This window comes from Bos mutus, chromosome 3, assembly GCF_027580195.1.
Source record: "Bos mutus isolate GX-2022 chromosome 3, NWIPB_WYAK_1.1, whole genome shotgun sequence".
In the NCBI taxonomy this organism is placed as follows: domain Eukaryota; kingdom Metazoa; phylum Chordata; class Mammalia; order Artiodactyla; family Bovidae; genus Bos; species Bos mutus.
In genome coordinates this window covers 56,066,185-56,086,540 of record NC_091619.1, presented here as the reverse complement: position 1 = coordinate 56,086,540, position 20,356 = coordinate 56,066,185, and the positions used below count along the sequence as shown (strand labels likewise).

At 37.0% G+C, this 20,356-nt stretch overlaps 1 protein-coding gene across 6 annotated transcripts in view; it reads right to left on the bottom strand.

The window, feature by feature from the left end:
• The window catches only part of COL24A1 (collagen type XXIV alpha 1 chain), a 400,744-nt gene that overhangs the window by 120,897 nt on the left and 259,491 nt on the right, over positions 1 to 20,356 (bottom strand). For all 6 annotated transcript variants that reach the window (XM_070367752.1, XM_005888435.2, XM_070367754.1 and 3 more), the window contains 5 exons: positions 18,726 to 18,779; positions 12,038 to 12,091; positions 11,718 to 11,762; positions 11,555 to 11,599; positions 1,180 to 1,233 (listed from right to left, as the gene is read on the bottom strand). In XM_070367752.1, the coding sequence (XP_070223853.1) occupies positions 1,180 to 1,233; positions 11,555 to 11,599; positions 11,718 to 11,762; positions 12,038 to 12,091; positions 18,726 to 18,779 (252 nt within the window). The remainder of the gene's footprint in view (positions 1 to 1,179; positions 1,234 to 11,554; positions 11,600 to 11,717; positions 11,763 to 12,037; positions 12,092 to 18,725; positions 18,780 to 20,356) is intronic.

Here is a 20,356-nt window from a genome sequence, read left to right as displayed (position 1 = left end):
ACCAGCTAAATGATTACATCATTGGGTATATGGTTATACCACTTCTGGTTAGTGCTGTTTAACAAATATTCACTAGATAGATAAATATGCCAGATATTGTACTAGGAAAGAGGATGGCAAAGATGAAAAAAAATGGTCTCTGACTTCAAGGAGCTATAGTCTCTTTAGAAGAAAGAGATATTTAGATATTTGCATGATTTTTGATCAAATAAATATTAGAATTGGGAAGGCAGGTTAAGAGATACAAACCAGAGAAAACTGAGAAGAATTTAGTTTGATAAAATCAATATCACATTTAAGATTCTATTTTCGGAAAAATTACACACATAGCCAAATCTTTACTTATTGTTTGAAGAGCTTATCCCACAGGTTAAATATATAAAGCAGGAAATGAACACAGATGGGTAAGAATAGTTCTTTGACTATTAGAATTTTCCCCTTCATACTAGCTAAATGAACTGTGCAAAAACCACTTATAAACTTTTGTGTCATGTGATGGATAAGATCAACCACACAGTAGTTTCAAAAACTATTTGTATTGTAAATCTTAGGAGCATGTTACTGCACATTACAGCTGATACCATTAGCCAGAAGAATGACTTCATAGGCAATAAAGAATATATTGTGAGAAAGAAGGTGTGGCAAGGTATTTCATTTTCACAGTTCATTTTCCATGGAGAATCTATAACTGAGTCATATGTATGAAAATGTGATGTAAGTTTTTGAATTATTGACCTACTAGCATTTCTGTCAAGTTTCCACATTTTGGCCCATTACGTGTAGAGTCTGGCTTCTCTATATGGTCTTTTATTATAGAGTTGCCCTCATAAATGTGATTTTGTGTGTGTGTATGTGTTGGGGGAGTATAATAATTATTATATAAACAGAAAGCTGTTAAAAAAAAAATTCTGAGTCAATAAAACAGAATTATATTTGTTTAAAATAGAAATACATGAAGCTTTAATGGTTTCAGATAAACAGAACCAAATTTGACTTTATGAAACCAGGAAGGCACTATAAATTATCTTCACAGCAAAGTATTCATTCTTATAATTAACTGCTCATGATAAATGTTGATTTCAAAAACATACCAGCCACAGAACAACAGAGCAATAATAAGAGACAGGTAAAATACATTATGAGAAAAACACAATTAGAAATACATAAAAGTATACTTACTGGTTCTCCTGTAAGTCCCCTGTCTCCAGTACTCCCTGGGGGTCCTTGTAAACCCTGAATAAACAAAGGTAAAGCTTAGAGAAAAAGTGATGTTTGAAAATGTTTTAGTTTTCATACCTCAGCTTTCTTTTACGATCCTCCCATCTAATTTTTCTATCTTTATCTATTCTTTATTTTTTATTTTGTGGTAAAATACGCATCACATATAATCCACATTTTAGTAATTTTAAAGTGTGCAGTATGTGTAAATTTAGAGTGCTGTGGCAGTAAGTATATCCACATGGTTGTGTTCACCATCATTACCACCATCCACTTTCAGAATTGTTTATCTTCCCAAACTGAAACTCTGTACCCATTAAATAGCTCCCTATCCCCCACCCGCCTCCCCTGGCAACCACAATTCTACTTTCTGTCTCTATGAATTTGACTTAAAATAGTCAAAGTAGGTGGAGAAGGCAATGGCAACCCACTCCAGTACTCTTGCCTGGAAACTCCCATGAGCGGAGGAGCCTGGTGGGCTGCCATCTATGGGGTCGCACAGAGTCAGACACGACTGAAGCGACTTAGCAGAAGCAGCAGCAGTCAAAGTAGGTAATTAAAGGGTCTTATATACATGGAATCATACAATATTTCTTCTTTTGTGTCTGGCTTATTTCATGTAGCATAAAGATCCATCCATTTGTAGTATGTGTCAAGACTTCCTTCTTTTTAAGGTTGAATAATATTCGGCTGTATGTATATACCACATTTTGTTTATCCATTAATCATCAATAAACAATTCAGGTTTTCTACACTTTGGTTATTATGTCTAACACTCCTATAAACGTTAATATACGAGTATTTGTTTGTATCTGTACTTTACACTCTTTGGGGTACCTAGAAGTGAGTTATATGGGTTGATGGATTAATATATAATTCTATGTTCAACAATTTGAGGAGCTGGCTAAACTGCTTTCCACAGCAGCCCCACCATTTTACATTCCCACCAGCATGGCACAAGGATTCCTATTTCTCCACATCCTTGTCAGCACTGATTATTTTTTCTTCATATATAGGTGTAGGGGCGTGTGTGTGTGTGTGTGTGTGTGTATGTATGTGAGATAATAGTTACCCTTGGTGGGAAGTGGTATCTCAGTGTGGTCTTGATTTTCATTTCCCTAAAGATGAGTCATACTGAGAATCTTTTTATGTATTTATTGGCCATTTATAGATCTCCTTTAGAGGAATGGTTACACAAGTCCTTTTGCTCATTTTGCCATTGTTGTTTATTATTCTGTCAATGAGTCATAGGAGTTCTTTAGAACTGTGTGTATGCTCAGTCACTCAGTCACTCATATCCAACTCTTTGTGATCATGGACTGTAGACTGCCAGGCTCCTCTGTCTATGGGATTTTCCAGGCAAGAAATAAAGGAGTGTGACTTATGCTCTTATAGCCTGGGAAGGCACAAGGGTCTCAGAACCTAATGACCAGAAATGATCAAATCGGACCTCTCCAGTGTTCTTTATTTTATCCCATTTTTACACCATGCTATCCACGGTAACATAAAATAGAATCTTAGACATGGAGGTATATTCTAAAATGATATGTAAAGTGAAAATTGCTCTGTCATATCCTAATCTTTGCAACCCCATGAACTGTAGCCTGTCAGGCTCCTCTGTCCATGGAATTCTCCAGGCAAGAACACTGGAGTGGGTAGCCGTTTCCTTCTCCAGGGCATCCTTCCAACCCATGAATCTAACCCAGGTCTCCTATATTGCAGGATTCTTTATTGTCTGAGACACCAGGGCTATAAAACTCTAAATCTAATTCCAGGTCCTCTTTGATCCTTCCATTCAAAGTATAACTGAGCATGTACTGTGTACCAGATACTGATGATTACTAATGATATATAAAATACTGCCCTTATCTATTTGCAATTTGCTACTCCTACTCTTCTAAATTATTGCCTTTGGGAAGTTTGGCAATTATATAGCAGATCACAATTATCCTTTTATCTTAAATTTAAAATCTAAAAATTGATATGGAATTGGAAGATATTAAAAATTTCCAGGAACAAAAAATCTAAGTTATAATAATCAATGCTATGTTTAGTTACATATGATTGTCTGATTAGAGAAAGTAGTTGTTGTTGTTTGGCTGCTCAGTTGTGTATGACTCTTTTGTGACCCCGTGGACTGTAGTCTGCCAGGCTTCTCTGCCCATGGGATTTTCCAGGCAAGTCTACTGGAGAGAGTTGCCATTTCCTTCTCCAGGAGATCTTCCCAACCCAGGAACTGAACCCGCGTCCTGCATTGCAGGTGGATTCTTTACTGCTGAGCCACTGGTGAAGCGATTAGAGAAAGGCAGATTTGTAAAATCTTGTGGTCTCTCATCTGACTAAGACCATATTTCAGTCATGAAAATCAGATGTTACCCATATACTCCTAAATTAAGACCAGATCAATATAAGGGATCCCTCTATGCCTGATACACCATTTGAAACATAAAGCACTTAGAACCTTAAATAATACTTGCCCAATTTGCTTTGTAAAGTGTGACTGGACACAATATTAAGCTTGATATGTACTTTTAATACTGCTAATGCTGCATAAATGCTGTTTGGCAAAGCTCTGAAATGATCTAAATGGACCCTAATTATTTTTATTGGAGATGAAAAAGAAAAGAACAAGCTGGCACAAAGTAAAAATTCCTTTTAAGGCTTTTCAGATTCCCTTTAAGGCTATAAGGCTACTGAAATACCTTGTCTGTAGTACAACTCCTTGCTCCATGATGCATATCAGCAATGATGCCAGTGGTGCCAGGAAGATAATGACTATAGTGGTTGCTATTTATTGAGGGCCTGTGCTAGGAACATAATGAGCATGATTTTTTTTATAACTATAAATGTATCTCATTTTACTGATAGGAAAACTGCAGTTCAGAAGGGTCAAATAATTTGTACTAAGTCAATACAGCGATAAGTGGAAGAACCAGAATCTGATTTTGAATATGTCTGATTCCAATGTCAAGGTTTTTCACTATAAAAACTGCTTTTTACTTATTTCCATGAGAAATGAAACATTCAGTGCCCTTCTATTTTAAATAATCATGTGTAGGTTTGTATTGGTACATCAGACTCTAAGTTGATCAGACAAGGTTAAAAGCACTTAACAGAGATTTCAGCAGCCATCTACTCACAAAAGAGAGAAAACTTGGAGTTAGGTCACCAAGTTAAATGCCTGCCAAATTAAAAAACAAACAATACTTTTCAAAGAAATATAACAGACTTTAGAGTTTCCACAATGAATAAGTCAAAATATTCAAGATATAGTTTAAAATTACTTGACAGGGAAAATCTCCCATATTTATAAGAAAAGGCAATTAATGGAAACCAGATTCAAGATAATACAGATTTTAGTAGGATCACACAACATTTTTAAAGTAGTTAATACTGCAGCCATGAAATTAAAAGATGCTTACTCCTTGGAAGGAAAGTTATGACCAACCTAGATAGCATATTCAAAAGCAGAGACATTACTTTGCCAACAAAGGTCCGTCTAGTCAAGGCTATGGTTTTTCCTGTGGTCATGTATGGATGTGAGAGTTGGACTGTGAAGAAAGCTGAGCGCCGAAGAATTGATGCTTTTGAACTGTGGTGTTGGAGAAGACTCTTGAGAGTCCCTTGGACTGCAAGGAGATCCAACCAGTCCATTCTGAAGGAGATCAGCCCTGGGATTTCTTTGGAAGGACTGATGCTAAAGCTGAAACTCCAGTACTTTGGCTACCTCATGCAAAGAGTTGACTCATTGGAAAAGACTCTGATGCTGGGAGGGATTGGAGGCAGGAGGAGAAGGGGACGACAGAGGATGAGATGGCTGGATGGCATCACTGACTCGACAGACGTGAGTCTGAGTGAACTCCGGGAGTTGGTGATGGACAGGGAGGCCTGGCGTGCTGTGATTCATGGGGTCGCAAAAAGTTGGACATGACTGAGCAACTGAACTGAACTGAATATAAAAATGCTCACTCATGTAAATAAAAATGTACTTATGATAAACAGGAAATCTCAGAATAAAAAGAGTGTCTATAAAAAGAAATAATAACAATTATAGAACTGAAAATTAAATATCCAAATAAAAGTTTAAAATAAAATATCAAGAATAAAATTAAAAGGGCTTCCTTAACAAGTTAGGGAAGATAGATCTAGGCTATCCAGTTTAAAAAAAAAAAAAAACAGGAAGAACAAAGACTGAATTAGGAATGATAGGGCCACAGGGATCTAAGGTAATCAGAATGAATAACATATATTTAACTAGACTACAAGAAGGAAAGAAGAGAGAAAATGGGGTAGAAAAAATTTTTGAAAAAAAAAAGTTTTAATTTCCAAATTTCGTGAAAGCTAATTTACACGTGAAAAAAAATCAGCAAACCTCAAGCTGGATAAATGTGAAGAAAACTCATCTAGGCACATCACAATCAAACTGCTGCTGCTGCTAAGTCACTTTAGTCATGTCTGACTCTGTGCGACCCCATAGATGGCAGCCCACAAGGCTTCCCCATCCCTGGGATTCTCCAGGCAAGAACACTGGAGTGGGTTGCCATTTCCTTCTCCAATGCACGAAAGTGGAAAGTGAAAGTGAAGTCGCTTAGTCCTGTCCGACTCTTCACGACCCCATGAACTGCAGCCTACCAGGCTCCTCCGCCCATGGGATTTTCCAGGCAAGAGTACGAGAGTGGGTTGCCATTGCCTTCTCCCACAATCAAACTACTGAAAACCAAAGATAAAGAGAGAATCTTGAAAACAGTCAGAGAAAAATGATACATTATATGCAGGGGAATAATGATAAAGGTAAGTGTAGACCACTCTTCAGAAATAATGCAGGCCAAAAATAAATGGCATGTCATTTTTACAGCACTGAATGGAATCAGTACTGAATGGAAGCAAAAAAAAAAAAAAAAAAAAAACACTTTATTGACCCAGAATTCTGTAATCAGTGAAAATATCCTTCAAGAATAAAGGTGAAATAAAGAAAAACTAAGAGAATTCATCACTAAAAGAGCTTGAAATCTAAAGGAAGTTCTACAGGCTTCAGGGAAATATACCTCTTAGAAATGTGCATATATAGAAAGAATTAAGAGCACCAGAAAGAGTAAATGCATGGATACATTTAAAAATCACTACTTTCCTTCTAAATATCTCTAAAACATGTATTTAATTTATAGTAAAACAAAAAGTATTCTATTTATATTAGAGTAGAATTTTAACTTTGAAATATGGGGTTTTATAACATATATAGAAATGTAATACATAAAACAAGTGTAGCATGTAAGACAGGATGCTGGTAAACAAATTTATATGGCCACAGATTTCTTACTATTATGTTAAGTATTACTACATTAACTCTAAGTAGACATTAGAACCTTAGGCTGTGACCCCTAAATCAGTTTTTGGGAAACTACAGTCAGACTGCCAAATCTGGACCATCACCTGATTTTGTAAATAATTTTTTTGAACAATCATGCTCATTCTTTGGGAGAAGGCAATGGTACCCCACTCTAGTACTCTTGCCTGGAAAATCCCATGGATGGAGGAGCCTGGTAGGCTGCAGTATATGGGGTCGCTAAGAGTCCGACACGACTGAGTGACTTCCCTTTCACTTTTCACTTTCATGCACTGGAGAAGGAAATGGCAACCCACTCCAGTATTCTTGCCTGGAGAATCCCAGGGACAGGGGGAGCCTGGTGGGCTGCCATCTATGGGGTCGCACAGAGTCGGACACAACTGAAGTGACTTAGCATTAGCAGCAGCAGCTCATTCTTTATATACTGTCTATGGTTGCTTTCACACTATGACACTAGAGCTGAGTAGTTGCACCAGAGACTACATGGCCACAAAGCCTAAAATATCCTGTGGCTCTTTTCAGAGATAGTTCGCTGACTTCTGACCTAGAATAGCCACTTAAAAGTAATAATGAAAAGAAGTATAGTTAAAAAGTCAATAACTGAATTAAAATGGAGTTCTCAAAGTTATTCACTGCCCAAAGAAGGCACTCCGGGAGATGGTGAAAGACAGGGAAGCCTGGCGTGCTACAGTCCATGGGGTCACAAAGAAGTGGACGCTCCTGAGCTACTGAACAACAATGAAGAAGGCACTGAACACCACCACCATGACAAAGGAAAAACTGTCATAAAATGGGAGGCCTAAATGCAGCTACGTCAATAACTGCATTAGGTGGAAATGGAGCCAATACTAATTAAAAGGCAGAGGTTGTCAGGATGAATTTAAAGGCAAGATGTAACTTTAAGACACTCACTTTAAACATCAAGGCACAGATAGCTTGAAAATAAATGAATAAAAAACATATGCCATGCAAACAGCTAGAGAGACTCATATCAAATAAAGTAGATTTCAAAATAAAAAGTATTACCAGAAAGAGGAACGTTTTATGATAATAAAAGCGTCCGTTGATTGGGAAGACATAATAACCATATGTAAATACTCTAAAAATAGTTTCAAAATGTATAAAGCAAAATCTGAAAGAATTAGAGTCATAGACAAATACAAAAATCGAAGGTAGAGGATTTAATACCCCCATCTCATTAACTGAAAGAGTATCTGTATAAAAATCAATGATGAATGAACTGTTTATAGTTTCTTTTATGAGATTTAGAAAACTAATAAGTTATGTGGACTTTATCACCTTAATAACACAATGCATCATGTCCTTTCTTCTTGATTCTCTGAGTCAGATATACCCACAGATAGAAGAAAAGTATAGGAAATAACATTGGCCCATAGACAAATATGGATAAGATCAGTTTTCATCCAATTCCAAAGAAGAGCAATATCAAAGAATGCTCAAACTACTGCACAATTACACTCATTTCGCAAGCAAGCAAGTTAATGCTCAAAATTCTCCAAGCTAGGTTTCAACAGTATGTGAACTGAGAACTTGCAAACGTACAAGTTGGATTTAGAAAAGACAGAGGAACCAGAAATCAAATTGCCAACATCTATTAGATCACAGAAAATACAAGGGAATTCCAAAAAAACATCTACTTCTGCTTCATTGACTATGCTAAGGCCTTTGACTCACAACAAACTGTGGAAAACTCTTAAAGAGATGGGAACACCAGCCGCTTAACCTGTCTCCTGAGAAATGTGTAGGCAGGTCAAGAAGCAACAGTTAGAACCAGACATGGAATAATGGATTGGTTCCCAATTAGGAAAGAAGTACATCAAGGCTATATATTGTCACCCTACTTATTTAACTTGTATGCAGAGTACATCATGCAAAATGCTGAGCCGGATGAAGCACAAGGTGGAATCAAGATTCCCAGGAGAAATATCAATAACCTCAGATATGCAGATGATACTACCCCAATGGAAGAAAGTCAAGAGGAAATAAAAAGCCTCTTGATGATGGAGAAAGAGGAGAGTTAAAAAGCTGGCTTCAAACTCAACATTCAAAAAACTAAGATCATGGTATCTGGTCCCATCATTTCATGGCAAATAGATAGGGAAAAAATTAAAACAATAGCAGATTTTATTTCCTTGAGCTCTAAAATCACTGCAGGTGGTGACTGTAGCCCTGAAAGTAAAAGACGCTTCCTCCTTTGAAGAAAAGCTATGACAAACCTGGACAGTGCATTTAAAAGCAGAGACATCACTTTGCCAACAAAGGTCTGTATAGTCAAAGCTATGGCTTTTCCAGTAGTGATGCACAGATGTGAGAGTTGGACCATAGAGAAAGTTGAATGCTGAAGAATTGATGCTTTTGAATTGTGGTTCTGGAGAAGACTCTTGAGAGTCCCTTGGACTGCAAGGCAATCAAACCAGTCAATTCTAAATGAAATCAATCCTGAATATTCATTAGAAGGACTGATACTAAAGCTGAAGCTCCAATACTTTGACCACCTGATGCGAAGAGCTGACTCATTAGAAAAGATCCTGATGCTGGGAAAGATGGAAGGCAAATGGAGAAGATGGCAGTAGAGAATGAGATGGTTAGATAGCATCATTGACTCAGTGGACATGAGCTTGAGCACTGAGAGTGAAGGACAAGGAAATCTGTGTGCTACAGTCCATGGGGTTGCAAAGAGTCAGACATGACTGAGCAACTGAACAACAACATAACAAGTATACTTCTGTTTATTTGGACGAGCCGAGAACTATATGTGCTAGGAATTTTCATTTAATACCTAGTTTTAGCATTATGACCATTTCAGTCAGTTCAGTTCAGTTCAGTTGCTCAGTGGTGTCTGACTTTTTGCGACCCCATGGACTGCAGCACACCAGGCTTCCCTGTCCATCACCAACTCCTGGAGCTTACTCAAACTCATGTCCATTAAGTCGGTGATGCCATCCAACCATCTCATCCTCTGTTGTCCCCTTCTCCTCCCACCTTCAATCATTCCCAGCATCAGGGTCTTTTCAAATGAGTTAGTTCCTTGCATCAGGTGGCCAAAGTATTGGAGTTTCAGCTTCAGCATCAGTCCTTCCAATGAATATTCAGGACTGGTTTCCTTTAGGATGGACTGGTTGGATCTCCTTGCTGCAAGGGACTCTCAAGAGTTTTCTCCAACACCACAGTTCAAAAGCATCAGTTCCATGACAATTTAGAGATGTCTATTTTACACATGAAGAAAATATGATCTGAAAAGCTATCCAACCTAGCCAAGACTATACATTATTAGCAGCATGCACTAAAACAAAGGTCAATCTGACCTCCAGTGTATCTTTCTATTATAAGCACTGTCTGATTGTTGACAGTGAAAAAATGACTAGAGACACTGAGATTACTGTGCAGGATCAAATGTATCTGGGGGGCATCTAGATTTGTTGGATTGATTGATCCTAGTTTTCTTCAGATCTCAAGTCTCTTTCAGTTCAATCAAGACCAAGGGGATGATGTATGTATAAATCTAAGTAAACCTCAACAGTTAGTATTAACTCATTTTGTACTGTCATCTGCTAACGTAACTTTACTCTTGCAATAGTCTATGAGACTTATTTGCTGTCAGCTAGTTAAGTTCTAGTAAGAACCATTTGTTTTCCTCAACCAAAAATTGCTGGTTTTTTGGTTGAGGAAACCAGATACCTAATATTATATTTATCCAGGCATATGTGATAAGCTGAACATGAAGGTAAAATCTAAGGAATGTCAACAATGTACAATATGTGTAAGTAATTTAATTTCTCCTGGTTTCATTTTTCTAAAATAAGAAGAACAGACTTGAAAAATTCCCAATGTTTCCGTTCATCACAAATATTAATTTTGTGTACAGTGCAGCAACATGGAAGAATCTCCAGAAACACTGTTTATATAAATAAATGTAAAATAAATGTAAACACTGTTTACATTTATACACTGATATAAAAGAAACTCAGATGATGAATATTAATACTCAGAAATAGTCTTTCAGAGTGACTTCAATTAATAATATAGTCTCACAAACAAGTTCTTTCCCTGGATACAACCGTTTTTCTCTTAAGTCTCTGCTACTGTAGGTTTGACCGTTGTCAAATGTAATGCTATTATGGAAAACAACAGGCAGGGGGCAGCAGATTTCATAGACGAGCAAGTGAATCCAGTGACATTAGTAATAACTACTACAGCAACTAAAGCAATTTTGTCCTATCCTTTTCTGACTATTCAGTTGCCGTATATTTAAACTGTATAACTTTAAATTATACATATATGTATATAACAGATCAAAATGACATTAAAAACTATGCTTAAAATGAAATAAAAAACCCATACGTTTAAGCTCGTGTATTCAAAATTATACATGTATATATGAGTAACATACATGTGTATGTGAATATATTTCTCTTTTTAAAAACATATATTCTTCCCTTCAATTAATATTCATAACCACAGGACTTATGTCCCAGTGAAAAAAATTGTATAATTCTGAGACTTTTGATGGTAGGAAAATATTTAGCATTATATGATATTAAAAACTCTTAGAGTAGGGCCATGGGAAATATAAAGACACACACAGCTGCACACGCCAAGGGTCCAAACAACACAAGTTCAGTTAAAATGAAACCAGGCATGAGGCCTTAAAGAAGTTTCTTACATTAGCTTCATAATGTTCCATTATATTTATATGATATCACACTACTTTATCTTGAAATGGGTTTTACAGAAAAACTATCATAATCAGATGAAGTTAAAGTGTCACTTACCACTATCAGTTTATAGATAGGTACAGAAAAGGCCCAGAATGAGTAAGCAATTTGCCCCAATGAAAGAATGACCTAAGGACTAAAGGAGGAAAATAACTTACATTCTCTTAGTCTAACATACTGATTACTAAACAAGAGTCGTATCAGAGGATAAAATGGATAAAATATATTTATGGTTTGATTATTTTTAATTACTTACTGGTTTTCCTTGAACTCCTCTCTCTCCAGGGTTTCCAGTCTTACCCTACACGAGAAAGAAAATGCCTGGGTCAAGCAGCTCCCTCCTCAAATATGAATCACAGACCAAGAAAAATGGAAGATTGTATATGTTTATCATTAACGTGAAATATTTTACTACTCACAATGAGACCATGAGGCCCTCTTTTTCCTTGATCTCCTGTTTCACCCTAACAAGAATCAATAACAGGTGAGTTAATAAGAATGGGAATTATGGTCTTACACACATACATTCACATACCAAAAAAGTAAGACATTAAATGCATATTTCAAAAACACAAAAACACATTTCTGTGAGTACAGTGAAAACTTTATGTACATTTCATAATTAGACTTAAAAATTAGAATCATACTTTTATAAGAAAATACATCAGTGTTTAGACAGGTAGGAAATACAGGCTCAAAAATATTTAACTGCATATGAAATGAGAAAATAAATGATTACCTTGGTACCTTGTATACCCTGTTCTCCTAAGGGACCATCTGGTCCTCTTGGTCCCTAGAGATGAAAAAAATATCCTGTTGTTAATTTTACATGTTTCTTTTGTACTGTTATGAATGAGTGAGTGACTGAAGTCGCTCAGTTGTGTCTGACTCTTTGCGACCCTGTGGACTGTAGCCCACCAGGCTCCTCCGTCCATAGGATTCTCCAGGCAGGAATACTGGAGTGGGTTGCCATTTCTTTCTCCAGGGGATCCTCCTGACCCAGGGATCGAACCCAGGTCTCCCGCACTGCAGGCAGACACTTTAACCTTTGTACTGTTATGCATCTATACAAATGGAGACATTGCCCTCAATAGTTGACAAACTCCTTTTCCTTGTTTCTGGGCCCGGAACACAGTAAAGAATACAGCTGGGTATATGGGTGAACTCATTTGCATAGGAGAATCAGGCCATTGTTTTCAAGATTTAATGCAAAATTGTAAATCAGATAACCAGAAAAACAGCTGATTGAGTTGTTGAGGCAGGCGGCTGTAATATAGATTTGTTATTTAAGTATTTTGTTTACCTTATCATTTACTCAACAGAAATCCAGAATTTATCCTAAAAACAACTGTAAAGTAACTTTAAAGTAGCTAGTTTGTCCAAACAGTCTTCTTGTTTTATATTTTTAGAATGGCACTCTTCTCACTACTTTATTAGGAACTGAATGCTGACTGCATGTTCTCTAACATGCACCTGCTTGACCTGAAAGATGGCCATGGGCACAGAAAAGGAACAGAAAATGCTGCTGAGAATGTTCATGTATGTTTAAAATTTCTGAGCTGTGTTGCTATCAATACTAAATGAGTAATTAGCTGTGAATATTAGTTGCAAAAGTCATCCTCTAATGAAAGATGGTATACATTCCTTGACAAAATTATAACTGTCCTTGGAAGATCTTAAAATCCTTTTAAAGAGAATTAATCAAATTCTACAACCATTAACTGAACACTAACTGTGAAAAATGCGTTGCATTAAATGTTATGGGGATCCATATTATGATATAAGGTAAATTACAAATGCAATTATAATATAGGCAGAGAGAAGGTGTGTTAAGGGGTAAAGCGATTCAAAGGAGGGAGAGAGCTTTCACAGGTTGTAAAGGGAATGGAGGTATTATTTTGACAATCAGAGATCATGCTCTGGAAGAAATTCTAAACAGAGGGATAGTATGAGAAAAGGATACAGAGGCAGAAAAGAAGATATGCAAGAATGAAAAATGTAGTTCGTTTAACCTGAGTTATTGATTACACTGAACATTTTTTTAGTATTTCTATATTAATAAATAATTGTAGAAAGACTGGGATTTAAAAGGTAAAGGAGTGGAGTTTATAGTTGAATCAATAAACAATGAGGAGGCATTGAAGATTTCTATGCAAAACAGTGATACAAATTTCCTAATATAACATGATGATTTGAAGGAGCCCCATAGGCTTCAGCACCTTCTACTGTATCCCATCTGAGGTCAACTTAGTTTAACTTTATACTATACTATTTATAAAGCTGCTTACTGTAATAGGATGCTCTTCCTGGGTGCTCTTGGGGTAACTGCATACCCTGATCCTGTTGGGAACATTCATAGGATTGCAGAGAAGACTCACACTCCATGAGGCTGTATAGCTCCACTGGGCATACTAAAGCCAAAGCACTACAATTTCTCAGTCTGTATTTAAGGTACTCCATGACATGTCCCCTGGAAAAGGCGATGGCACCCCACTCCAGTACTCTTGCCTGGAAAATCCCATGGACAGAGGAGCCTGGTAGGCTGCAGTCCATGGGGTCGCACAGAGTCGGACACGACTGAAGCGACTTAGCAGTAGCAGCATGACATGTCCCCAGCTTACTTTTGACCCTATTTTCCCATAAAAGACTGCAAAACTAAGTTAAACTCTGAATGTATAGGACCCTGAATGTCAGATTGAAGAATATGGACTTAATAGATATGTGACTTTCAAAGTGCTATTCACTTAACAAACATTTATTGAGGACCAGTTGGGAGAAGAGACAAATCCCTGAATTTATAAACAAGCAAATATATATATAAAATTACAATATAAAATGACCATCAGTAGTCAGGTATAATGAAGAAAAATAAAGGTTAAGAGACTAGAAATAATCTAAGGTGGGGAGGGGGGCTACTTTAGAGGGGTGTTTGAGAAAGCTCTCAAGTGACATGTGGCTAGACCTGAAGGCGATGAGACTGAGGGTATGCAAATAACTTGGGAAAGATCATTCTGGTAGGAGCAATAGCAACTGCAAAGGTCCTGAGGTGAGGCTTCCTTGGAATGTTTGACAGCTAAGTAACTGAAGATGGAAGAAAAACCAAACTTAAAGGATAACTGGTTTCAAGTGCAATCTCACAGGACCTTGTTCTAATAATTACCTTTACCTTAAAAATTCAGTAGCCTATATTGATTCTTTCCCTAGCACCTTCTATGCCTTTTTCCCTTTTTCTTCTCTTTAGGAAAACACTTTCCAAAATTTTTTGGAGTAATAATAGAACATTGCTGAGAAAGTATGAAAAGAAATGAGTAGTAGCATTCTAAAATACCCCAGGAAACAAGTATGATCTAGAAGTGTGTCCACTGGCAACCAGGCATCTAACTCTTTTGTAACATGAAATTTCTGACTTTCTTGGATATTTTGTTAATATTAACCAGTAGAATTATGACAGCATTAATATAAAATCAAATTGGAGACGTAAGTTTGCTTGTGGCAGAAAGGGGGGAGTGGGGAGAAGATAAAAATTCTGACTCCATGTTAAGACTGGCAGAACTCTTGAAAAAAGTCTGGTCCTCCCAATGCTTCAGTTAAGGGTTAGTTAATTAACTAAAGCTTAGCTTTATCAACATTTATATCTTCTTTGATATTAGTTGTAGAAGTTATCCCTGCTGCTGCTGCTGCTGCTAAGTCGCTTCAGTCGTGTTCGACTCTGCGCGACCCCATAGATGGCAGCCCACCAGGCTCCATCGTCCCTGGGATTCTCCATGCAAGAACACTTTCCTTCTCCAATGCATGAAAGTGAAAAGTGAAAGTGAAGTCACTCAGTCGTGTCCGACTCTTGAGACCCCATGGACTGCAGTCTACCAGGCTTCTCCACCCGTAGGATTCTCCAGGCAAGAGTACTAGAGTGGGGTGCCATTGCCTTCTCTGATAAGTTATCCCTGGGTTACTGTATATGCCTTCTCTGACTCCTGAGACAACAAGCTTCAGGTCAAGTTCTAAGAAGACTAGACAAGCAGTATTATAATAGGTACCTAATTGGGCATAAAGTTATTCTTTCTAGTACTTGCCTTAAAATATCTGATTAGCTATAATATAAAGCTCTTGAAGAATGGATCCTGGCTAATTAAAAAAAAATCTAATCTTTTTTTGTCCTCTTTTGGAAAAGTTAAAAGTCGGCTACAGGTTTGTTGTTGTTCAGTCTCTAGATTGTGACCAGCTCTTTGCGACCTCATGGACTGCACACCAGGCTTCCCTGTCTCCCAGAGTTTGCTCCAATTCATGTCCATAGAGTCAGTGATTCCATCCAACCATCTCATCCTCTGTTGCCCCCTTCTCCTGCCTTCAATCTTTCTCAGCATCAGGGTCTTTTCCAATGAATCAGCTCTTTGAATCAGGTGGCCAAAGTATTGCAACTTCAGCATCAGTCCTTCCAATGAATATTCAGGGTTTATCTCCTTTAGAATGGACAGCTTGATCTTGCTGTCCAAAGGACTCTGAAGAGTCTTCTCCAGAACCACAATTCAAAAGCATCAGTTCTTGGGCGCTCAGCCCTCCTTATGGTCCAACTCTTACATCTGTACGTGACTACTGGAAAAACCATAGCTTTGATTGTATGGACCTTTGTTGGCAAAGTGATGTCTCTGCTTTTTAATATGCTATCTGTTTGTCATAGCTTTTCTTCCAAGAAGCAAGTATCTTTTAATTTCACGGTTGCAGTCCATCCACAGTGATGTCGGAGCCCAAGAAAGGAAAATAAGTCACAACAGGCTACAGGTAACTCTCCCATCTAACAATGTCAAACTACATGAACATTTTCAGTCAACCCGTTACCTTTTTCATAAGGGGCAGGATTATACAATCTTCACAAAACAAGTTAGAAAAGTTTTCATGATACTAAGTTGTTTAGATTGTTTGCTGAGATGGCAGGTATTGTTGCTTGCCTGAGCTTTTGCTATTCTGTCAATACTGTATGATACTTTAAAAGCCACTGTAAGTCATTAAACCATGAAATCATGTGGCTTATATCTAAGAAATAGTTAACCTTGAATTCCCCAAGACAGTAGGAGAGTTTGACAGATTGTATTAAATCAGTAAATGTTAGACAGATGAATGGCAGATGGATGGATAGCAGAGAATCAGATGGAAAAGCAGAATCCTTGGGTTGTAGTCCTACCATTCATGATGTTCACATATTCACATAAGATAAAAGTACAAATCACAGGCAGAACAGTACGGGCATATAAGCACTAGTTTCACAATGAGAGTTTTTTGTATCGTCTCCATGAAAATGTGCCTAGCTTCCCCTCCAATGTGTGGTGACACAGTTGTGTGTCACAAAGTGTCACAGGTGTGCTGGAAATATTGACTTCTTCCGTCTTTGGGGTAGCAAGGAAAGGCTGGGGCACAGGCATCTCCATCCAAATAACTTTTGCATTTATCCCTGTAGGCTGGACAGAAATTCTCAAATTTTTGTGAGTGAAAAACATTTGAAATGATATGCATTATGATCACATCTATAGTGGAGAATAGATGAGAAAATAGGTTGATGGGAGAAGAAGATACTAGGTGAGAACTAGAATGAAACTTCATAATACTATATTTTTCCCTTAACATTCTGGTCATCAGTTCTTTTTGTATTCCCAATGTTGACTGATTATATGAAATATTCTCCTGTAAAGGGAGCACTTTTGTATTAAATGAAGCCCTTATTTCTAAACTAAAACTTTGCTTAAGAAATACTGAGTGCACTTTAAATAATTATGAGGAGTCATCTGGAAACATGTCAGTAAAATGTATCTGGAGGATGAGAGAGACCTTTGAGGAGGTGAGAGATGAAGACAAAGTGTCAAATCAGAAAAGAATAATAATTTGCCCAGGGATCACAGGGAAGTTAAAAACTACAGATAAATAAACTTTCCATATGACATGAGATAGCACAAGTGATTCAGAAACATATCCTGCTTAAGTATATGGCTTATGTATGCCTGGATAACCAATAATATCTCAATTATTTAGCTAACCAAATAAAGTTTTTTTTTTTTTTTCATCTGTCACAAAGTTGAACTTCACCACTATGAGTAATACGGTGTTAAATAAACACATTTGACCTGACCAAGTGCTGAATGCTGGCAGAGTGCAGACCACTAAAACACAGAGTACAGATCATCTTCCATGATTTTTTATTATTCTAAATCTCATTTGGGCTAAAATAGATGTGGCCATCAGCGTTATTTATAGACCGTAAATCCATAACCCAGAAAGGAAAATAGTTTTTCAGAATAGAAGTGATGATACAGAAAAATTTGCTCTTTTTCTTTAATCTTCACCTAAAACACAGCACATGAAATTGAAGTCATTACTTCTTTGGGTTTATTTTATTTTTTGGGCCACATTGTGCAGCTTGCAGGGTCTTAGCTCCCTGATCAGGGATTGAAACCAAGCCACAACAGTGAATGTGCCGAATCCATATCTTTGTATTGCCAATGAGTTCCTAAAGTTGTTATTTTAAACTAAGCACCTTTCTTACACTTGCCAACTGGAAAATGGGAGGGTGTTTTTTTTTTTTTTTTAAATCTTTGTTATTTGGAGGCCATTATTTTAGCATTTTAAAATATTTTCTTCTCTAGCTGTAAAAGTCAAGGTAAAGCCAAGGAAGAAAACAGAGTTCTTAGAGCCTACATATTCAAATTAATCAAGGAAAAGTACTCTAATATTCAATGCGGTATTGAAAAACCATAGGCTTTGGAGTTAGACACTCCAAGGTTTGAATCCTGGTTGTGCCCTAGACCTATGTCAACAGTTCATATACTTAAACTCTCTGAGCCCCATTTACCTCAACTATAATATCTGAGATAAATGCCTCCCCCTTTTAGAGTGGTTGTGAGTATTAGTATATGTAAAGGTGCTTGGCACATGACAGGCATGTAATAAATGGTGGTTCCTATTTCTTTAAAGAAAAAAACAGGATCTAAATGTTTAAAAGACTTAAAGAATGAAAGCTTTTTAACTTAATTCTTAAGCATAATTATTAGACAATGATTATATTACCTCTTATTTACAGTGAATAAACTCTTAGTCATCCTTTGTGTCCTCATTCTATTTCCTATCACTCTTTATCATGCTGTTACTATCTCTTGCTATATAAGTCTCTTTGTGAGTACAAAAATAATTTATTTAAACATCTTCCCATTCACAATTCCCCCAGTGGATGAAACTGGAAGTTGGGAGTAAGAGAGAATTCTTCAGTCAATAAAATTTCTAAAACACAAAATGGAAAAGTATGGTTTGATAAGTACAAATGATTATAAATTACACTGCAATTAATGTTTCCATCTAATATAAGCTATTTTTGCTGAACACATCACTATTTACAACGTCATTTTTTTTTTTTTAGGTTAATGTACTTTCTTGATTTGATAACTTACTCTTCGTCCTTTAGGACCTGGAATCCCAGGTGGTCCTCTTGCCCCCACATGACCCTACATGTTGAAAATTTAAAAATCAGTTACAGAATTCACAGGAATATTACAAGAATAGTAGTTATAATCTTTCTTATGACATGCAATTCTCACTGGGAATTCTTAAAAAACAAATATCATATTGGCCTTTCCCAATGCTCTGCTTTTGACATATCCTACTATTTGGAGAAATTTAATTTCTAAGTGTTGATACCCTGAAAAGAATGAGAAGCACTTAATATTCACTGACCGCATGGTTTTTATGATAAACACATATGGCGTGGTAGTGGAGGGAGATATGCACATGACCAATGTGACAAGTCTAACCTGCCTGGTCCATCAAAGAAGCAATGGCTACTTTTGTAAGATTTCTTTCTCATTCCTCTAGATGTTTATGATACTCCTATCACATAAAAATGGATTTTTTCTGTTACCATGAAAAATGCCACAAAATTTTCCAAATTAATATGCTACAAAAATAGTCTTCAGTGAAGATTTCATTATTATTCAGTCAATTACAATGAGCTCATTTTATACCTAATAGTCTCCAATGAAGACTTGCTTAGAAAACAAAGTTTATTTATCTGTATAACATAGGTAGATGAAAATGAAAACAGTGAACTTTCACAGGAACTAAAATCTATTTTTTATCTCACACGACTAAAAAAAATAGCAACCGTGCCCTAGATCAGTCTTCCTCATTTGGAAGTCAATACATGTCTATCAGTATGCTGGAAAATTGGGCTTATCTTCAAAACAGAAGCTTCACAAAACAGCATAAACCCCTTCTAATAATAGTTCTACTTAGGGGATCACAAGGCTCATATTTTTCACATTTAAGTTCACAATAACTTTCAGTCTTTAATCAGCAAACTTTCTCTTTGAGACAAGACTTCATTATTTTCCTGTAAACACAAATGGAATTTTTCAAAACTCAATTTTTGAATAATAAATTTTTCTATGGATTTTTTCAGTTGGAGAATATTAGCACATTTCTAAGAACAGTGCATTTGGTCCCATCACTTCGTGGGAAATAGATGGGGAAACAGTGGAAACAGTGTCAGACTTTATTTTGGGGGGCTCCAAAATCACTGCAGATGGTAACTGCAGCCATGAAATTAAAAGACGCTTACTCCTTGGAAGAAAAGTTATGACCAACCTAGATAGCATATTCAAAAGCAGAGACATTACTTTGCCAACAAAGGTCCGTCTAGTTAAGGCTATGGTTTTTCCAGTGGTCATGTACAGATGTGAGAGTTGGACTGTGAAGAAAGCTGTGCGCCAAAGAATTGATCCTTTTGAAGTATGGTGTTGGAGAAGACTCTTGAGAGTCCCTTGGACTGCAAGGAGATCCAACCAGTCCATTCTGAAGGAGGTCAGCCCTGGGATTTCCTTGGAAGGAATGATGCTGAAGCTGAAACTCTAGTACTTTGGCCACCTCATGTGAAGAGTTGACTCATTGGAAAAGACTCTGACGCTGGGAGGGATTGGGGGCAGGAGGAGAAGGGGATGACGGGATGAGATGGCTGGATGGCATCACCGACTCGATGGACGTGAGTCTGAGTGAACTCCGGGAGTTGGTGATGGACAGGGAGGCC